This window comes from Thunnus maccoyii, chromosome 12 (genome assembly GCF_910596095.1).
Source record: "Thunnus maccoyii chromosome 12, fThuMac1.1, whole genome shotgun sequence".
NCBI lineage: Eukaryota > Metazoa > Chordata > Actinopteri > Scombriformes > Scombridae > Thunnus > Thunnus maccoyii.
In genome coordinates this window covers 27,392,548-27,409,436 of record NC_056544.1, presented here as the reverse complement: position 1 = coordinate 27,409,436, position 16,889 = coordinate 27,392,548, and the positions used below count along the sequence as shown (strand labels likewise).

At 39.2% G+C, this 16,889-nt stretch overlaps 1 protein-coding gene across 11 annotated transcripts in view; it reads left to right on the top strand.

Moving 5' to 3' along the window:
* The window catches only part of LOC121908104 (receptor-type tyrosine-protein phosphatase N2-like), a 250,156-nt gene that overhangs the window by 52,268 nt on the left and 180,999 nt on the right, over positions 1 to 16,889 (top strand). For all 11 annotated transcript variants that reach the window (XR_006099174.1, XM_042427810.1, XM_042427809.1 and 8 more), the window contains exons 4-9: positions 3,325 to 3,439; positions 4,047 to 4,191; positions 7,380 to 7,764; positions 8,985 to 9,296; positions 9,827 to 9,867; positions 13,936 to 14,309. Coding sequence is in view for 10 of the 11 variants with exons in the window: in XM_042427810.1 (XP_042283744.1) it covers positions 3,325 to 3,439; positions 4,047 to 4,191; positions 7,380 to 7,764; positions 8,985 to 9,296; positions 9,827 to 9,867; positions 13,936 to 14,309 (1,372 nt within the window). In the remaining variant the exon portion in view is untranslated. The remainder of the gene's footprint in view (positions 1 to 3,324; positions 3,440 to 4,046; positions 4,192 to 7,379; positions 7,765 to 8,984; positions 9,297 to 9,826; positions 9,868 to 13,935; positions 14,310 to 16,889) is intronic.

The following is a 16,889-nucleotide window of genomic DNA, read 5'->3' as shown; positions in this document are numbered from 1 at the left end:
AAGTTGAATATTGAACCACAACTGGCTCCAAAATAGTTGCGATGTCACAAATCTTCCTCATAGGCCTGCCCCTTATAGTTAGATTTTCAATGAGCAAAGAGAAACTTTCCACTTTCAGCAGATGAAGGTGAACACAGCGTTCTAGTGTCAAACTCTGCACAATGAAGCTCAAACATCTAACTGTAGGAAAAATAAACACATTTTTGAGTGGAGGGGGACTATAAATGACTTCAACAACAGATAGAGTCAGCAGTTACAGTCTTTGACTTTGGGTGTTTCTGCCCCTGACTTACTGACATGCCTGATGGACAAGCTCAGACCGAGGAAGGTTCTTTCCTCGTGAAAACACGAGAAACAGACTTCCCAGCTTCCCGTTTTCATTTTAAGTGTGCGTCCTCTGTGCCGGACATACATCTTGTGGCATCACATCTGGAGCTGCAGTCTGTATTACTTGAATCTTTCAGGAACATCATCGCTCATCTGCCAAATGCCTCGGTTCATGTTGTGCTTTGCGCGGCACGGCCATATTTCCGGTAACATTTCGTTCCGCTACCCCATCTGCTGTTGGCGCCTGCTCCTCTGTTCGGTTGCCAAAAAACTGTGTTTGGATGCATGTTAAGCATAAGAAGCAGACGTGAATGCCCAAGCAGCTCATCAAGCTTGTCCTTTTGTACACTCGCTGAAATGGAGAAGAGATTTTTGTTGTTGTTGTTGTTTTTTGCTTCGTCACTGATGATGATACTCTTCACTTAAATGCACAGGAGTGTCTGGCTGACATTGGTGCTGAGACATTTTGACAACTAGGTAATAAAAATGTTACCCAAAAGACAAGAGGCATAAATGCCCAAGCTGCTCATCAATTTGTCCTCTTGTGCAGTTTTTTTTTTGTTTTTTTTTTGAGAAGGCAAATTGTTGTTGCTCAGTCACTGATGGAGAATCAGGCGTGATACCAGACAGGGACAGAGATACAATGTCAAAGTTCTTTACACAAAAGTAATCATAATCACTTTAGACATTTAGATGAAAAGTTTCTCTACATATCCCATGTAAATTATGTTGATCTATGCAGGTATATTTTACCTGAACCTCACCACTTCTCTCCTTTTTGGTTTTTGGTGAAATGCAGCAGGCCTTTTTTTTTTTTTTGCTCAGTGTCTGAATCAGAAGCACCTCCTGAACCAGAGTACACTTTTTCAAGTACAAATGTCTTAATTATATATCCACAACTCCATGGATTCAGACTTTAAACTTTAGTAAATCGTTTTGAGTACAAGAATGTTTGCTGCCACGGCTCCCTCCATCATCCCAACATCCGCCGTATATGCTAAACTTTGGTATTGTTGACTTTTCTTAAAATTTAAGGTCCATGTATGTGTTGTTTGGGGGGATGAGTTCTCCCAGCAGAATCCATGCACAACTCCTTGATGTCTGATATTTTGGTGTTTACCATATATTGATGTCTTATTTTGGGTAAATCTCTCCTCTGGTATATGACAGTGTGATGGGTGTTCATCCTAAAAACAGCTGATATTCAAACACGGTCTGAAAGCAGATGTGGTGTCGACCATGTTTCATTATTAACAAAGCACAAGTGCTGCTAGCCTTTTGCATAATATAGGATTCTTGTCCTTGTACATCAGACTGTGGAGGTCAAAACTGTACTAAAGTTGGTTGCAAAGTGAATGTTTTCATGTTTCAACTCTCACTGTTGGTGAAGATTATTGGAGCTTTTAGCCCGTTCATCTCAGAGTCCCCAAGTGTTAGAGGTGTAAAACTGGATATGTTTGAATCATACACATAGTAGCTTTAAATGACTATATTTAGACATGTAGTCAGGACCTGCTTCACATATTTAAATGCTGCTGAAACTGTAGCTACATATATGAATCCTAGTTGTCTAAAAACCCTATTTTTTACCTAGTTTTAACCTTTACGTCTACACATCTTTTGATCTACAAATCAATTAATAGGTGTTTACTGAGAATATTAATTTCTTATTTGACTAACTGATTGATTGATTTTGGTCTTTAAACCTGTAGTCTGGAGGTTTTGTCGTCCCCTTCTGGCATTGAGAGTAATTACTAAAACACTGTCGACACGTGCTGTTATGCCGACCGGCTGGTCTTACCCAGCCAGCGGCTCCTCACAGCTCCGAAAATGTCGGAGAAAATTTCCAAATAGGCGTTATTTGGATAAATTGACCATATGTTGGGAATCTAAATAGTTACTTTCTCGCATACTCAGCATGCCTTACGGTCTGACGAAGATTCCTGAGGGCCGAGCACCCGCCGGGATTGCATCACTACTGGGGCACTAGTGCAGGAATGTCGTATTAGACACCAGATTTAAAAACTCTGTATGCTGTGAAATACAGAGAGATTTAACTGGTGGTGATTGGCTTAATCAGCATTGTGTGAACTCAGTTGGCAAGAGCCTGAATGTAACAGACATTCATTTATATGTACAAGTCCCGCAGTCCAGCTTTAAGTTATAAAAACAAGACAAAGGAAGATAATAATTAATAGACACAGTACATATACATACATGCACAGCATATATTTACATGCACATACATATGTACATATACATACATATATGTACATGCCCCCCCCCCCTAAAAAAAACCCAAAAAACCAAAACAAAACAGGAAACTGATTAAAATATTGACTGAAAAGGTGTAGGCTGATGTCAGGGCTTATTACAGCTGCCCTTATCTACTACACCAAAATTTTCCCTTATTTGGATTTGTACAAGAGTCACAGTCATGCTCATTACTTTACAGTATGACAGTGTCCAGACATTATAAACGGCTACTGTGGCATTCACCCTTGACCTTCCTACTCTCGCTTCTTTGTGATGTTGGCGATGTAAACATCCGAGAGGGCTTGTCGTGAACCGCGCTGGTTAACGGCTTCAGGTAAACTCCTGTAAAATGAATTCCCAATTAGCTCATCAAGCCCATACTAACTGAACTGTGGCAGGAGGAGGAGAGCAGAAATGTTTTCTGCTTAGTCACTGAACTCGGTCACCAGAGTCTCCAAGGACACCGTTGCTGTTGCCTCGTCTCCTCTGCTAATGAGTGACCTAATGAGTTTAGAAAGACTACTGCATGCTCAGCAGTTTCTCTTCCCTTCTTTCTTGAGGATACTTGCTGCATGTCAGCTTGGATTTTTTCATGCATAAAACTCTCTGAGTATCCTCTTGCGGTGTTGCTCACCAGTTTGATTAAGAAGTGGTTTCTTTTCATGGATGTACCTCCAAAAAGCAACGGTTTAGTTCCTGTTTGTTCTGGTTTCTAAAGGTTCTCTGTGTTTCTATCCGTAGGTCTGACCTGGGAAGACGACACCACCCAGCAGGTTCTGTCCAAAGAATTATCCAAACTGAGAAGGATTCCCTACAGACTGCCACAGAACGGACCCATCTACAACACCGACAGCAGGTCAGACATTCTCCCAGTTTACCCATCAGTAGCTCTGTATTATTATTATTATTATTATTATTATTATTATTATTATTATTATTATCTGTGGAGATGGTTTCACTCTTTCACCATGGTCCAATAAAGTTTAACAGAAGTGTTCAGACTCCATTTAGTCCAGTTTTTGTAGTTTATTTTTATAGTTTTGTATTAGTATTTTATTTTATAGTTTGCAGTTTTATGTGTTATGTTAATTTTTAAGTCACGTTGGTTGCTTTGACCAGAATGTTTCAGTCTTTGTCTGATTGTTTCTAGTTTCTTCGGTGTGTTCTCATCTGAGCTGCTCGTTTAATTATTCTTTGTGTGTGAGAGCTGATGTAGCTCAGCTGTTTGAGAAGTTGGTTTATATACAGAGAGGTTGTGGCTTTTAATCCAGTCTTGACTGTTAAAAATGTAACTGAACATAGGTTGTGAATGCCAAAAATTTGGATGTGAAATGACAAACTGAGGAGAGATATCAGTAATGACCTCTTAAAGAGTAGTTTTGTCGATGTACTTTGCTCTAAAATACTCTATTTGCCTTCCTCTCTCCATCCTTTCTCTTTCTCTCTCTGTGTCTCTTTCACAGGCCGGTAGCTGAGGCGATGGACCCATTAGACCAGAGGGTGAAACCAGTGGAGGTGGAGCTCAGCAGAAACCTGCAGACGTACCTCCAACGCCTTGGCCTCCTCCCCAAGACTCCCTCTGCTGCCGGCCTGAGCGCCCCAGGCAAGGTGAGGCATTCCTGGTTGCTCTATTAGCCTTGTCTGGGTGTCTGTGCTACACTTCCACTTGAGGATTTTGATTGGTTTTGTTTTTTTCTGAGCTTGTATTGCAGTTTTCAGCACAATGTGTCAATATGGTTTCACATATCTACAGTTTCTCATATTCACATAGCTGTTCAGTGTAACTTTATTGCTGATAAAACCATGCTTCTTCATTTTTAAAGTATTTTCAAACACATTTGTTCATTATTTTCTTTTCTTCATAAAGTCACCTATTAAACAGCTCTTTTTGTGAATAGTTAATATTATAGCGCCTTGCTCAAGGGCAAGGTTTTGAATCTATACTCTGTATATGTCTAATAACAATAAAATATAGTGTTAACATGAATTTTATTTTTCTTATATAGCGATCAACCACTGCTGTCTTTATATGAACCCAAAGTACTGCCACATTGCAACTTTTTTTTTAAGCTAAATTAATTATTACATTATTATTCCACAACTGAGCTCCATATCCTGCTCAATCAGTCAGATTGTTTACTTATTTGGACATTGTTTTGGTGTCCATGTGTTTCATGCTCTTGGTGAGGATCACTGAATGCAGTCGGTTTGCATTTAATTGCAAAAAACAGAAAAATGGCACGAGGGATGATGCAGAGGAGGTCCAGCATCGCACACTCAATATTAAATTTCAAGATATTTTCAAGTATTTAAGGTTTTTGGGTTTGTTATTCAATGGACATGCCAAAAATAAACAATACATCTCTTTAACATTGGTTTATTTGATTATAAATCATTACATTTGCAGACAATTTCATATAATATGGTGCAATCATGATATAAAATGACCTACAGGATATACAAGGGGGGTCAGTGAAGTCTTTATCCATGTTGCTCTATGCTGTCAGTGATACCTGCCGCCCTATTAATGAGCACAGTTCTGTCATTTTTCCACACTGTTGGGAGCTGCTCTGCATATTTGACCTTCCAGGTAAAAGCACAAAATCCAATCTAGTAATAAATTTGTAGTGCAAGATGTCAGACAGTCCGAAAAGTAAATGAAATTCATATGAATTGATGTCATTGAACTTCAGCTCTTGTTGCTCCCTCCCTCAGATTTGAAAGGGGGAAGAGCAGGTGGGGCATTTGTTTTTTTTTTACCCCAACGTCTGTACCCTCCATTCATAGCCACCTGCCTCAATTAAAACACACACATACACACGCAGCACACACTCACACACTCAAACAAGTAAAAACTCCACACAAAGACACAAACACACACACACACCTCTTCACGACGGGGAGTCCGGTGTCATCCTTCCTTGTCACTCTGTTCTCGCTTCTCCGTCCTAACTGATGGCTTCTCCCAGCATGACCGTTATGAGTGAAATAATACCAGCAGAGAGTTCAGGAGTTCAACGCTCTAATTAATAACTCTCCACGTGACCGCCTCCCTCCGCCCATGTCCCCTCCGCTCGGGGCGAGGGGAGAGGAGCTTGGCTGAATGGCGGAGGCCTTTCTCCTGCTGGGGGATTGTGCCAAAGACTCACAGAGTACGACGGCATGGAGCCTGCAGGCGTCGCTCCGGGCTCGTGGCCTTTTTTTTTTTTTTTTTTTTTTTTCTATCCAGGTTCACGTGTTTGGTGAAAAGTAGCAGGAGGACTGAAGGGGTCCTGGAGGGCACAAGTGGAATAAACTGCATCAGCTGCGTGACATAGATGAATAAAGATACACAGGGACTGCTCACAGAGAAGCAGGAACAAATACCAGAAGGGGCCTCAGCACATACAAATCATAAAGAAGTATGACGACTGTGAGGAACTTAACCGCTTATGTCGCTATTGTTATGATAATTTTACCGTTACTCAGGCTTGTACCATCTCTGTGCTCCCAGGTGGGCGTTAATGGAGCTGCCAGTGACAATTTGCTTTTGTTGTAGCTGGATGGATATGTTAATATGATTGCATAAATGGATTCATAACTTGTTTTTTTTTTAAAAAAAGGGTTTTATTTTCATGTCAATAATCTTTTATTGAAATTTTAGATGAAAGTCTTTCATATTAAGGCAAAATGTGGCTCCTGCATTGAAACACTCACTTGGTTTGGCTCAAAATAAACATATATGTATAAACATTGACTTCCTTTAATTCATGTTAAAGTGTACAGGTAGAGGATTCAGGTCTTCGCCAACAAGAAAACAGTTTTATGGAAACAATTTCCGTATTTTTTGATGGACTGAATCAAGAAACCTGATACATAATGAAAGAAAAACCCAGCAGAGTAACAGAAGCTGCTCAGGCAGGATGAGTGTGAGCTCAGCATCGTTCTGTTTTGCATTCACTTCACATCGATGCGGTCGCATACATTCACCCCAGAGGGTTTTCTGAGTGAATTCACATCTCTGCTCATTATTTTCAGGACAGTGTTTTAGTCTTAGATGGACAAAAAGCAGATGGGACATTTGTCTTGATCCCAGAATCTGCATAAAGTCCAATTCTGTTGCACTCAGACACCTATTGGAATAATGAAAAGTCATCTTCTCTGTAGAAATGTTTAAAGGGCCAGTCTGTAGGATTTAGTGGCATTTAGCGTTAAGGTTGTGAAGTGCGACCAAATGAACATCCAGATCACTCACAGCTGAGTCACAGTTTCCCAGTTTGCAGCTTTTACCTGCAACTTGTTTGTTTGATGTTGTTTTCTTGGCCATTTATTGACAAATACATTTAAAATGATTTTAAATGCATTATTAATGTTAACATTAACGTTATTTGAAAAAATAATCATTTATTTTGAAATAAAAACTGAAACCGTCCCTGCCGCACATACTGAATATGCACAAATACACATTTAATGCTAACAAAGTACCTATTTAATGTGATTTTAGTGGATTATAGTTCATAATAATTCCAATCATAAAATCCACATACAACACACATTAATATACTGCATGTTTAGAGCTTAACTACCAAGTTACCATTTGTTTTTATTTACATTATTGTGTTCTGTAGTTTATATCCACATGGTGGATAGTGGGACAGAAAACATCAAATCTGTGTCACATGTTAGATAAAATCTAAACCAGGACGTCATAATGTCAAGAATACTCAATTATATTTACGTTTTGGGTTCTGAAAGGCTACACAGTGTTTTTAAAAGTGAACTCTAATTGATATTATTTGCTTTTTTGATTCTTTTAGAATATGCAGTCAGGCATCCCTGCAGACTTCTATCGCTCCAAGGCCCAGACTGTTGCTCAGAAGGCATCTCCCTCCAGCTTCTCCTCTCTTTCATCTTTCCAACCTCTGCAGAAGCAAAGACCTCCAGCTGACCAGCTCCTCGGTATGCAGGCTGAGGGTGACCTTCTCCTGGGCGCCCTGAGGCAATATCTCTCCGGGCGTCTGTCCCTGAACGGTGGGGACGTGAGCCCAGAAGAGCAGCAGGCCCCCTCGTCCCGCCTGAGGCCCTTCTACAGCAACGGAATAGAAAATGCCGGCCTCAAAAAAGAGACGTCAAAACCCAGACTGCCGAAGACGGGAAGAACTCAAGGGGCTTCAGTCAAGGAGCCCCTGACGTATGTGGATGGTACGTGTCTCGCCGTAGTACTTGCCAGGCGATGTCATCATCCACCGATCACATGCAAACACCTGACTGGGCTTTCACATCCACCCGAGTGCAAGGTGGTTGTTTCTGAAGCTGTAGTGTGTGGTGTTGTTGTATTGTTTGGACAAAGTTAGTATCATACTCTATTATGAATTATAAGCTATTTTGTCAGAACATTTAATCAGGAGAAAAACAGTAGACATGGACAACATGAAGAGGTTGTTTATATAATTTAAAAGTGTGGTTGTACAGCTGATTGACAGTTGAATCCTGCTATGTTATATAAACCGACAATAGAGGGGCAAAGCTACACATTTCATAGCTCTGATGTCCAACAAGTTACCATATGTATGACATATGTAAAAGACAAAACAGAACATTTAGATGCCTTCCAAAGCAACCAATATGACTGTTTCAAAAATGACTTATATGGGCTTTTTTCAGTTTATTTACCAACATTTCATACAGTAATTGTCTCTTATGACGATAAATGTTTATTATTTTAAAAGTGAACATTCAAAAGTTTTCTGAGAAAGTGATTAACAAACACAATTCAGATCAAATAAAAACAAAATCCCACAGATTTAAACTACTATCAGGTTTATCCTGTTATCATACAGAACAAACACTGATCAAGTCTTTCAAGCATGAAGCAACATAAAGTTTCTGTATCATTTAATTACATTTTTTGATCTGCCACCTCTTTGGTTAAGTTTTGGTTAGTTTTAAGTAACTAAAACTACTTGGTTGATGGGAAAGAGTGCCGTTATGATTCATTGACATCATGCTCCATCTGCCTTTGCTACAATTATTATTTACATGGCTTTGCTTGTTTGTCAGGAAAACGTATATATAGATCGTTGACAAATCAGTCTCACCACAAGGTCCATTTAGTAGCTGTTCTGGAGCTCTCAGTCAAATGACACCATGTCTATCAGCAGATGTAGTTTACCCACTTGTTATGGAAATTGTAGCTGTTACAAAAATAAGGATGTCTCATTCATTCGATTTGATCGAAAGCTCCAGAACAGCTACTAAATGTACCTTTTAGTGAGATCGTCTTGTAAACTGTTACCAAGGTCACAAACTTTCAATCTCAAGTATACATGGGTTGTTTTAAGCCTTTTAACAAACAGTCAGTGCTGTTGTTTTTCTGATCTGACTCATTATTTTTCTACTGTTCATGTCCGTCTCTCCCTCAGAGAGGTTCATCCAGAACGTTTTGAAGAACGCTGGCAGGCAACACTTGGATGTGGACACCCTGACGCCGCAGGATCTGGACCAGCTGTCCAGCCTGATAGCTGATGCTTTGCAGGTGGTGGACCATGACAAGGGACCGAACATGGGCCTGACCCGACTAAGACCTGGGCCAAGAGACCTGGAGGGAGAGTTAAAGGATGGAGAGGAGGAAATGGAGGATGCTGCCAGAGATGAGGAAGAGGAGAAGTTGCTGGAGAGCGCTCCGACAGCAAAGCCAGAGCAGAATACTCCTATAGTGCCGGCAGCACTTGAAGGTAATTTTACGGTGATTTATTTTGTTCTTTTGCACAATTAAAGTATTGAATAGAAGCTGGTAATCACGTATATAATTGTGTAGGTAGAATTAAAAAAACATGAGCTCTCAAACAGCTCAGGAATGGAACATAATGTGAAAATAGACATCCTGTTAGTGCATCAACACAGTCGGTGTTATGGTTCAGTGCCCACTGAGAATGTGTAAAAATGATAACAATATTGCAAAATTGGCTTGTTTAAGAACCTGCCGACTTTTCCAATGTTTTTATTTCAGTGTTTAGTAAAGAAAAGATCAATGAAAAGCTAGATTAACACTGGAGAAAATTCATATCAGTCAAATATTAAAGAAGAGTGTGTTTGTGATTTTTAACAAAAGTCCTTGAGATTTGGAGAGCTTGCTTTCAGCTCTGTGTTCACATTTTCTTTTTTTTTAATTCCAAGTTGTTACCAGCTTCTTTTGTCTTTTTCCTCTCATGCTGAGAAACACAAAAAAAATGTATGAATACGTTTAATCTCTTTCTCCCAACAGAGCGCCACACAGATACAGAAGAGCATAATGTGAAGGACAAGGTAAGCGCTCAATTTGCCCTGAGAAAAAAAAAAGAACCAAACAAAAAAACTTGAATGTCAGAGGTAAGGCTGACATTATGAACAATTATGTCATATTCTGCATGAGGAAGAAAATGTACCCCAGCTGCATTCTCCTTTTGAAAAGAACTTGAAATTGTGTTTGACATCAGTTGGTGCACAAAGGTGAAGTAAATGTCCTTTACAATTTAGTAGGAACTCAGTATTCCTGCGAGGAACTATAACAATACTGCTGTGCAGAGAGCAAATCAAGTCTTCACACACCGTAGGTACATTTATATAACTGAGGGTTTTTAAAATCTCTTGTTTAGCTAGTAGTAGTAGAATAAATCACTTATTAAAGGGGACGTATTGTGCTTTTCCTTATTTTCAGACATATATATATATATATATATATATATATATATATATATATATATATATATATATATATATATATTTATATATTTATAATGTCACAATGTCGGATGTTCATATTAAAAGTGGCGGACGTGTCAAATAATGAGGTAAACGTATGTAGCAGTAATCCCTGTGAGCTTCACACTGCTCTGAATGCTCGATTTCCAACGGTTTTTTCTACTTTCACCCCGAGCTGACATCAGTTTGTGACGGATTTCTTTACATGGACATCTGCTACGTGCACAGCACGCGAGTTTGCTGTTCCGCTCCGGGAGTAGTTACGCCAAGCCATGATGGCGTTACACAGCACAGCAATGTAAAATAAGTAGTTTATCTGTTGGAGGTGTGCTGGTCGTCTGCAGCTCTTCATAAAACATCATCATCATCACTGTGGCTGTTTCTGTTTGTACTCTTCCTCCCTGCGTTATTTCTAACTGATCCACTGAACAAATAGCTCCAAATGTTGCTAACGAAGCTCCGCTAAGTCAGTGAGGAACATGTTTTTACTTCCTGTAAATTCTGCACAATAAAAGTCTCCTGTTAGTTAGTCCTTTTTAAAGCTTTTAATTTGAAGCAGTAAAGCAGGAAATGTTTGATTTGCAATGACGGTAAAGTTACACAACTCTGATACGTAAAGCTGACCAATCAGAACAGAGTGGGCTCACGGGAGGGGGGGTCTTAAAGAGACAGGAGCTAAAACAGAGTGTAAGAGAAACTGTGTATATTGAAGGGCTGCATGCAGGGCCAGTATAAGATAAATAATGAGTTTTTTTTTTAACTTTGAATCATGCAGAGCTACTCTAATGGAGTCCAAAAATAAAAATTCAGAGCTGAAATGAGCATAATAGGTCCTCTTTAAGGTCATTTCCGCTGTTCTGTTATGCAGGTTATTTTTCCACAAATATTACTGATACTTAATTGAATTTTAATGTGATAATATTAACTATTAATAACGCCACTACTACAAATGTATCACATTTTGAATGAAGTTTCTTACATTCACAAAATACATACATTATAAATGCTTTAAGATGACACAGAAAAGAAACAGGAGTTATTCTGTAATTCTGAAACAACTAGAGGTATAAATAAGATGAATAATCATTGCAGTGTAAACATATAATACACTGATAACTCTGGAGGGGTCAGAAAAGAAGCCTGGGAATCTCAGGCTGGACTTCAGGTCATATCTGGAGTTAAAGTATATAAAGTGATATATGCAGGAGCCTGACTTCACAGTACTAAACATGATGTTTATTAGGATGTCAGCATCATCATTATCATGCTGAAGTTATTAGCTTTAGTGCTGCATTTTGAGCACGTAACAGATGATTCGTATACTCACACATTTTTTGACACTGAATACATTTTGAGCCAAGGCAACATCCAGGCAACGTTGGTCATTTGAAACCAAGATCCTAATGTTTGTAACATCAGTCTCAGTTCGTACTGTACTGTGGGTTTGGGAACAACAGGCTCTTGCTCAAGGGGTAAATTTCACACTAATCATTGTGTACTATATGAAAAAGTTGGCAACAAGAAGAGAAATCTACCCACTTTATCATTTTCTCTATAATATCTGCTACTAAATCTGCCTCGTTGTATCCCAGGACTGGCTAACTCTCGATATCCCACAGGTGAATACAGAACTTGAGAGGACTGCCATACAATGCTTTGCACCATATAAATTACAAAGGATATTAAAATTGATGTTGTTTCTGATGTTGTTTGTACAGTATGTCCCTGCATGTGACTGGATATGTTTGTTGTGTATCTTCTGTCTGTTCTATCTCAGTGAAATTGCCTAATTAAGTAAACAAGGAGCAGAAAAGCAGCAAATCCTGCACAATGTGACGGTTATCTCACTAGACTCCTGCTACCAAAAATATTATAAAGGTGGTTTGATTTTTAAGTTGCAGTAGACAGAACAAGTTTAATCAAAGTAACTTTTTGGCTCAGGTTGAACAGCCAGTTGGCGTTTGGACCTTGACAAGACGAGCAATTACCCTGAAGCTAGCAGCAGAGGAATAATAGCATAATATATTCATATTCCATAGAAACTCTGACAGGCTGGCTGCTCTTTGATTCAAAGCACTTATTTCCTCATTCTTGCCAACACGCTGACATCACCAACACAAAAACTCCCACTAGTTCAGTGTCAGCCGTTTAGACAAAAGATCTTGATCGAACAGTGCCTCATTAAAATCTGATGTCTGTACATTATATGTCATTATATGTAAATTATACAAGTTAACCACTGAACAAATCTGAGATAAATTAGTTAACGGTGACAAAGTTCTTGAAATATGGATCATTCATCATCATATTGCATTATTTGGAGATCTTGAATAACCTTATTAGTTAGTATTAGTTAGTATTAATACAAACAATATTATTTATTTTTGAATGGAAAATTGACCACATTTTAAAGGTTAATACTAGGGATGCACGATAATGGATTTTTTGCCGATATCTGATATGCCGATATTTCCAACTCATTGTGGCCGATTGCCGATTAACATAATATTATGCAACCTGAATAACAAACCGGGGTTCGATGCTCCGATTGGATCCACATGGAGAGCCGTGGCTAACGGCCTAACGTTAGCTGAGAGGCTAGCGGAGCGTTAGCCGCAGCATTACCGGAGGGAAGCACAGCCAGCTAGCCTCTCAGCTAACGTTAGCCCCGGCTCTCTGTGTGGATCCAACCGGAGCACCGAGCCCCGGTTTGTTAGTCAGGTTAAAGTGGGAAGAAGCAGCGGGTCTGACGGGCAGCTTGAGTGAAGTGGAGCCTGCAGAAGAAGCACCGGGATCATCAGGGTGAAACAATCCGTGGAGGGAAGCACAGTCAGGCGGCGGAGGAGATGGCGACAAATCGGCCTCTCATAATTGGCAGAAATGGCCGATGCCAATATTTCATTTTAAAGCTTTTATCAGCTGATACCGATGACGTGCCAATAATATCGTGCATCCCTAGTTATTACACTACTGCATTCATGTCATATTCGCACAATTGCGGGAAGTTATATTTACAATAATAATATTAACATTAGATAAAAATCAGTGGTCCCATGATTTAGGCACAATAAACAAAAACACCTGTTTGTGGAGGTTTTAAAAGCTTAAAGGGGACATATCATGCTTTTTGTGATTTTCTGTTGTTTTTATACTGTTATGATGTTGGATGTCTGTATTAAACATAGTCAACGGTCCAAAACTTGAGGTAAACGTGTAAAAATGTTCCCTGATAGTCAAAAGCCAGGGCTTCAGAGCTAGACAGGAGCTAAAATGGATTGTTTCAGTCTGAACTGAGGGCCTGCAAATAAGGAGTTTTTTTAAACTGTAAATCATGCAAAGATATTCCAGTAGAGCCCCAGAATATAAATATGGAAATGTGCATGACACATCCCCTTTAAAATGGACCTCATGAGTCAACTTTTAAAAAAAAACTGAATACAACTTTAAGCCTAGAATTCTGTACGTCAGAAAATAATGAGGTGAGACGACGTGTCTGAAATGTTTTTTCATTAAAAAGAAATCAAAGCTTTTCAGGATTTGGAAAATTTATTTCTGGTTTTTACATTTCTGTCTCTGTTTGTCGGCTGACACTTAACATCTCACTCACATTACTCCTTTGGCTTTCTTTTTTAGCCCGACAGTGGAAACCTCTTCACCAAACTCCTCGCCTACCTGGACAAAACTCCCTTCTCCGCCTCTCCGTCGGCCACAAACCGCAATGACATCGCCATGGAGACACCCAGGGCCCAACAGGTGGGGCTGGAAAACGTCCAGAGTCGGACCAGTGAGGCGGGGATGACGGTGCAGAAAAAGGACGCCACCCAGTCTGTGGAGGAGGTGTCGGAGGTGGAGGGCTGGATCAAGGAGGTGGCGCCTCCTCCCGCTTCGCTCGTGTACGACGAACCGCACAAGAAGACGATGCATGTTCCCGAGCTCCAGCTGGACGTCAAAGCCAACAGGAAGAAGGCTGACGATGACGTCTTTGGTTACGTTATCACCGACACAGAGTGAGTACTGATGGAGGAGGAGTGTAGAGGCAGGATTGATTGATTGGTTGAAAAAATCCAATGACGGTATTTTAACATTAGTGCACAACATGAACAAATATTTGATTATTAAAGAATAGTGACCAAGATACTAAATACTCAGTGGAACATTTTACTATTGAAAAATAAACTATGCAATAACTTTACAGTCTCTAAATGACTGCAAACATAATATTTGGTATTTCTGTACTGCAGACATACTGTATACTCAAACTATTTAATGGACAAAATAATAGAAACAACTCAAACAATGCGATAGAATTCCACAGCAACAAAAACTAAAGCATCTAAAATCACTACAAAGTTAATTCAACACCTCTTTAACGCAGTTTCACCAAAAACTGAAAATTAGAATCTAATGAGGTCCGGATTTACTGCAGCGCTGTTTTATTAGACTGCATTAGTTTTATTCATTAACTGGCGACCGAGTGCATAAGCAAACTGTCAAGATGCTAAATACTGGCTCATAATAACAGCCTGCTGATTTAATGGTTGGACTCTGATATTGATAAATACAAATAATTACAAGTTCAGAAATGAGGTAACATTATTTTATGCCCTGCTAATCATCACACCATATTCTGCTGTTACACTTATGTAAGTTTATGTAACTTTTTACTTGCATATAGTTTAATACAATTATGTAATCTACTTTCTATATGTTGCAAACATGTTAACAACAGCGATTAATTGAGTCCCTCAGTTTGTTTTCTCTGGTTTCCCATTCAGAGCTAATCAATATCATTCAATAAACAAAAACAATGCTGTTATATTCCTGCATTCTCCTTATGCAGCATACTTGATGAACATTTTTGTCCTCTGAATCGCTGATATTAGTCAGCTGTGCTGCAAAAAAAGAGAGCGGTAGAGGAGATGATTTGAGGTTTGAACATGTGATCCCTTCAGTGGCTCAAACATGTGCTGACGTCTCGTGTCTGATATGAATTTTGGGTAAAGGGACAAACTTCAAGGAAAGAACGCTTTTTTGTGAGAGTTGAGATCAGAAAAGTGAAAGTTTTCGTACATTTTGCTTCATAAAATGAGATCTAAAAGTCTTGAAATGTAGTTTCTCATATCACAAAACATGTATATCTGCCTTCATACTGAGCGAATAGATGTGAAATATTACCCAGGATGCAACAAGACGACACCGCAGGCCATCTTTTCTTGTCATTCTTCTTCACACCAAGGGCAGAATCATTTTCATATTGATTTCTCTTCTCCTCGGTTTGAAACTGAAGCCCTTCAGAAATGCTCGCTGCGGTGTTTGGTGTTGAAACGTCTCCACACATCCTGCAACAAGTGTAATTACGGCTCAAGGTCTTTGTGGCCGGTCCCTGTCTTTCTCTCCTTCCACTCTGATACTTGCTATTCAGCGCTGTAACGGCAGAAAAACCATAAATGTAATAGAGAAAAAAAACACATCTTTGTGATGTTGAGGTCTCGGGGCTACGGAGAGTCGTCCATCAGCTCACAGTGTTCTCAGTTTTTTGCACAGACTTGAGTCTTATGGCTCTGTTCTACAGATCATTATGGTATTAATGGGCAACTTAATTTCTTCTCGCTGAATGCGTCAAAGCTTGTATTCAACCAGAATGAATCATTTATCTGTATCTACACTATAAAACTGCTATTCAACTCAGCAGTACTCGGATGTTCTTAAGCAAGTGTCGGTACATTAAACCAGCAGCCTTGACAGTGTGAACATTCGGCTTTTTATCAGAAGAGGTGCTTTGTCTGGCTTGATTATATAAATGACTGACTAGTTGGCATATACACTGACTTATGAGTTTATTACTGTAAAGTAGGAACACCTCGAGTACAAGTCATACCTATATGAAGGTTATAAACTGTTCTTGAAAGGGCATTTATTTATGTCATGGTTATTTTTGAGGCTGCAGTTCATTCAACTTGTATTGGTTTATTGTGTCCATCCAGTTTTTAAACAGATTAAAGTAGACAGCTCCTATCTATGAAAAGCATCAGTGACAGTTTTTCACTAAAGGTTGTTTGGTTTTCCCACATTTTGGTTTCCCGTTCAACACATCTCAACATAAACAGGCAGTGTGAAGTTCATTGACAAAAGCTGCCAAACTGATTAGAAGGCAGTTTTCCAGGTTTTACCAACTTCCTTGATATTCCAGATATTTGGACTATATCTGGTAAGATTCAAACATGGGCCCACTTTCCTGATGAAGATCATTCCTAGATGTGTTTTCTAAGAGTTTTTCCTCAAGCACTGTTAAATTTTTATGCACATTTCCTTAAAAAAGCACCACTTTTAAGCCCCATAAATATGTACATGATAAATTTGTCGACATCATTTCTGTACGGAGATACATGGACCCTATAATAAAAGATGGGAAAAAGAAAAAGATATGGAAACTGAAATGTAGCACTTAATCTGCATGAGAAATGCCAAAAAATCTTTATTTCAAGAGCACACTAACATATTAAGATTAAACTAGATATATACAGGATATTTATTAAATAAATCCAGGAGTCTACACACATCTCCATGACACTACAGTGTAGTCATCC